Genomic DNA, 4,326 nt, shown 5'->3' with positions numbered 1-4,326 from the left:
AAAAATGGCCACATATAGCAATATCTCCACTTACAGAAATTCCAAGTTCCTTTCTGTTATGGGCTCCATAGCTGCCTATCATTTCCTATTTTCTTCTATGGCCACTAAACATTTCTAGTTTTCTAGCACTTTCTCTGTAAAATTCAGAAGAGGGAACTTGTCAGATTCATCTTTGTAGCAGGATGTTTATTTGTAAATGAAGTGTTGATGCATTGTTGATGTTACTTATTTAATAAAGGTGTGGTAGATATGAGCAGGGCAGATAGGCATTGTAAGAAAATGGCTTGACAGAAGAGCTGAAAGAACTTGTTTAGAATTTTAGAATTATCAAAGGGCTTCATGTTCATTTCACCTTGTTAGGGAGGGGTTATCTCCTTTTGCCTAGAGCATGTCTGTCAACCACTCAGAGTTCAAATGGTTGTTACAACCCAGCAAATGGGAAACAAATTTGAGTGGTACTGAAATGGGTTAAGGGTTCTAATTCTCATCTAGTCTGTTGGTTACACTGGGAAGGAACATCTGTCTAGTTATAATACTCAAGAGTACTGATATGATAAATTTGGGTAGGTTTCAGAGTGCTTGCTCACAGCTAGCAAGCAGGATCCAAAAAAGATGTAGAAAGTTGTGTAAACACCTGCAGTTACACTGACACTTTCATTCATATGTTTAGAAGAGACTTATAGCTGAAGAAAATTCTCTTTTTAAAATAGTTTCTCAGCTGAGATTATACTTTTTTAGTCTGTAGCTCACAGGAAGTTCTAGTTACCAATAGCTTGTTCCATATGAGCAGATCTCTACCTAATTCTTATGCATAATGAACCCAATTTTCGTCTCTTCTAGAAAGATACTGAAAACATGTGCCATGATCTCAAAGTTACAACCATATAGCCTTATCTTTCACAATACGGTACAATCACCAACAAAGTTTAAAGTTCATGTCTGGCATCCAAGGTGAACATTTCTATAGAAAGTAGGAAATATTTAGATGTCTGTTTGCCGTGGTGGTGGTCCTAAACACTTTTTGTGACCCTAAAGATATAATAATGTTTGACATTTTTGTTACCCAGTAATGTGGACTTTAGACATCCTAACCACGCTGCTGACTCTTAACCCTTTACCAGACTTTCACCTAGTTCTTGAGCCTCACTGCAGGCTCCAGTGCTAGTTCCGGAGAAAATGAGAAAAGGGTTGAAACCACTGACACAGTCAGCTCTTCGGCTGTTCCTAACGCAGGTGTACAGTGTCCTATAGTGAGCAGATCAGGGCCCACAGGGACACTGCATGCTTGCCCTGGGCTGTTACTAGTTTCATGGAAATATGTACTAATTGTGTCACTGTGTTTTCTTGTCACATTGCCCCCTTTCTAGGCCGCTCTGGTACTGTTTGTTTAAACTATGCAACCATCTGGCCCAGGTGCCCTAGAGGTTGATTAGCAGCACAAGGCCACCACAAGCACAACCGCCACCTGGCCATCCCAGCTATTTCCTCCAGCACTCTAGACATCATGGCGTCCGAGGGTCGGTCCAACCGGCTTCGCGTGTTCGGGAGATAATGCACTCTTCGCAGTGGAATCTTCTCCGGGCCGCGAGCGTTGCCCGCCCATTAGGTGGCGCCGGGTCCCTCGAGCAGGTCGCTCAACAACTCCCGCCCAGCAGCCGCTCTTACCGCGCGCGCGCAGACCCCGGCGTCTACTTCCGGTGTGGCCCAGGGCGGGTCCGCAGAACCAGCTATGTCGGCCTACGGCATGCCCACGTACAAGAGCGGGGACCTGGTGTTTGCCAAGTTAAAGGGCTATGCCCACTGGCCGGCGCGGATAGAGCACATGACCCAGCCCAACCGCTACCAGGTGTTTTTCTTCGGGACCCACGAGACGGCCTTCCTGAGTCCCAAACGCCTGTTCCCGTACAAGGAGTGCAAGGAGAAGTTCGGCAAGCCCAACAAGAGGCGCGGCTTCAGCGAGGGGCTGTGGGAGATCGAGAACAACCCCACAGTCCAGCCCGCCGACTGCCCATTAACCTCGGAGAAGGGCGGCGGAGACGGGCCCCGGCTGGAGCCTGAGGCCGCGGAGGGCGACGCGGACAAGCCGACTCACGCTGATGGCGGCGGCGGCGACGACCTGGGGAAGCCGCACGACGACAAGGCCGCTGAGGAGGAGAAGGGGCCGCTGAAGAGGAGCGCGGGGGACCCGCTGGAGGACGCCCCCAAACGACCGAAGGAGGCAGCCCCCGACCAAGAGGAGGAGGAGAAGGAGGAGGAGGAGGAGGAGGAGGAGGCGGCGGCGGCGGCGGCGGCGGCGGTGGCGGCGATGGCGGCGGCGGCGGCGGCCTTCGACGAGGAGAGTCAGCTCCTCGTGGCGGTGGAGAACGGCAGCGCCCCTAGCGAGCCCGGCCTGGCCTGCGAGCCGCCTCAGCCAGAGGAGGAGGAGCTCCAGGAGGAAGAAGTTGCCGAAGAGGAGGCCTCCCAGGAGTGGCATGCCGAGGCACCGGGCGGCGGAGACCGCGACAGCCTGTAGTTAACCAGCGTTTCCAGAAGAGCCCCTGCCCTGTTCCTGCTGCTGCCCGGCCGTTCTTGGGGAATCTGGCCACGGCCTGCACACTGGGACTGCCTTTTCCCCTCCCCCTCCCGTCCTCCTCCAACCTACACTCCCTTGCCCTGCCTGGCCCCTGGATGGCAGATCACCTGACTCTCACCTCTGTGTCCCCACGCCTCTGTGATCTGAGTCAGGGCCTCAGTCCCCTCCCTGGGATAAAGTGAGTGAGGCCACCATCCCCGCTTTCCTCTCCCTCTTCTCCCCGCTTAACAACAGCCCCCCCCCCCCCCCCCCGTTGCTTGGATCCGTTTCCGACTTGGGGGCTCAGGCAGGCTGTTTTCACCTCTAGACACCCCTCCCTCCCTACCCCTCCTGCTCCCCCAGGCATTATGGACCTCTGCTTAGGAATGTGGGTAGGAGGGAAAGGCCTGAAAGATGAAGAACGGGGCACTTTCAGGGCCTGGGAGGGTCAGTCTTCAAGCTGTGGTAGTAAACGGGCAGGAGAGTGACATCTTCCTGAGCTCCCGTCCACGCCTGCCATACCTCCCAGCTTCCGACATTCAGGGAAAAGTGGGGCAGCATGTGGGGAATGCCCCCCTCCGCCCCCACAAATCCTTTTGCTGACCCAAGAGGTTCTGGGGGTTGCCGTTTTTCATCAGAACACTTGGGGGCTTCCAAGTTGTTTGTGAGATCTGAAAACTTGACTTTGACCAGTATCCTAGGTGGGGACCTTGAGAAATACCTGTCCCCATTTAGATCTCTGGGGCCACTGATGGGATACTCTGGGAAGATCCTTGGCTGCTGCTTTCTCTCCCCACAGCCTCAAGGCCACCCTACGGTCATAGATATCACTCAGGCGTAAAGACACTTATTTTAGAAAATCTTTTTAATAAAAGGAAGTTCCAAAAAATTTTTAAGAACTACTCCTAGGTGTGCCTCCACACTGGCCCTAGCTTTCCCATTGCTATTCCATTTTTGAGATAAACTAGAAGGCTCCCTTTCTGTTTGAGGTTTTATGACTTGTAGTAAGGCTTTGCTGTTCCTCAGTGTCATTTTCCACTCAGGTACCATCACCTGATCCCATCAACAGGTCTAGTATGTAGCCCACAGATAAAACAGAGGACGATGTGTCTCCTCCCACCCTCTTCCTAATGGTCTATATGCCTTTCTCCATATATTGTCTCTTTCACCCCTTCCCCTCTCCCTTGGGCTCTGATGAAAAATTGTTGACTGCAGCTTCGGAAGTTTAGATCTGAGAACCAACTGTAGAATATTTGAGTTCTAGGAAATAAAACCAGTTGATTAAAGCAAATTTTCTCGGGCCTGTTCCTTTGATTTCTAAGTAATTGGTTCTTAAATGGAATGCTCCTCTTATTTTTTATACATCTTGTGTTAAAGCAATTATTTGTAACATACAGGGACATTTTAGAATCACCCTTGAGAAACCTTTGTTACCTTAAGGTCTCTATCCTTCACTTCATTTATAATAGTCACTACCACTGGTTTGAATAAATGGAAGCAAGTTAACTTAGAATGTTTGGATGATGACAAATTGGGACAATGCTTTGCCAAAGAATTGCTTTGTAGAAAAAGAGAGTGAAAGGATTTGGTCCTTTTTTGTTTTCCTGCTTTCCCACGTAATACTACTGTTTTTTTCCAATGCCTTACTCATGAAAATAAGACAGTTGCTTTATACTCCCAGTTTGTAAAATATAGTATCGGTAGGCTATTTTACATTTGCAAGTGGCTTTGTGCAGATATCTCAGGATATTTAAATATAATGATGGTTACGTATT

General features: G+C 49.8%; 1 protein-coding gene across 1 annotated transcript; it reads left to right on the top strand.

The window, feature by feature from the left end:
* Nucleotides 1-339: 339 nt before the first annotated feature.
* Nucleotides 340-3,842, top strand: HDGFL1 (HDGF like 1). The gene is made up of 3 exons (XM_023209664.1): nt 340-563; nt 841-951; nt 1,368-3,842. Exon 3 carries the CDS (start codon nt 1,730-1,732, stop codon nt 2,510-2,512), a length of 783 nt encoding a protein of 260 aa, XP_023065432.1. The 5' UTR covers nt 340-563; nt 841-951; nt 1,368-1,729; the 3' UTR covers nt 2,513-3,842.
* The last annotated feature ends 484 nt before the right edge of the window (nt 3,843-4,326 follow it).

The sequence above is a fragment of the Piliocolobus tephrosceles genome, chromosome 5 (assembly GCF_002776525.5).
Source record: "Piliocolobus tephrosceles isolate RC106 chromosome 5, ASM277652v3, whole genome shotgun sequence".
NCBI classification, from domain to species: domain Eukaryota; kingdom Metazoa; phylum Chordata; class Mammalia; order Primates; family Cercopithecidae; genus Piliocolobus; species Piliocolobus tephrosceles.
Note: the sequence above shows the minus strand (reverse complement) of the source record. Positions and strands in the feature narration are given on the sequence as shown.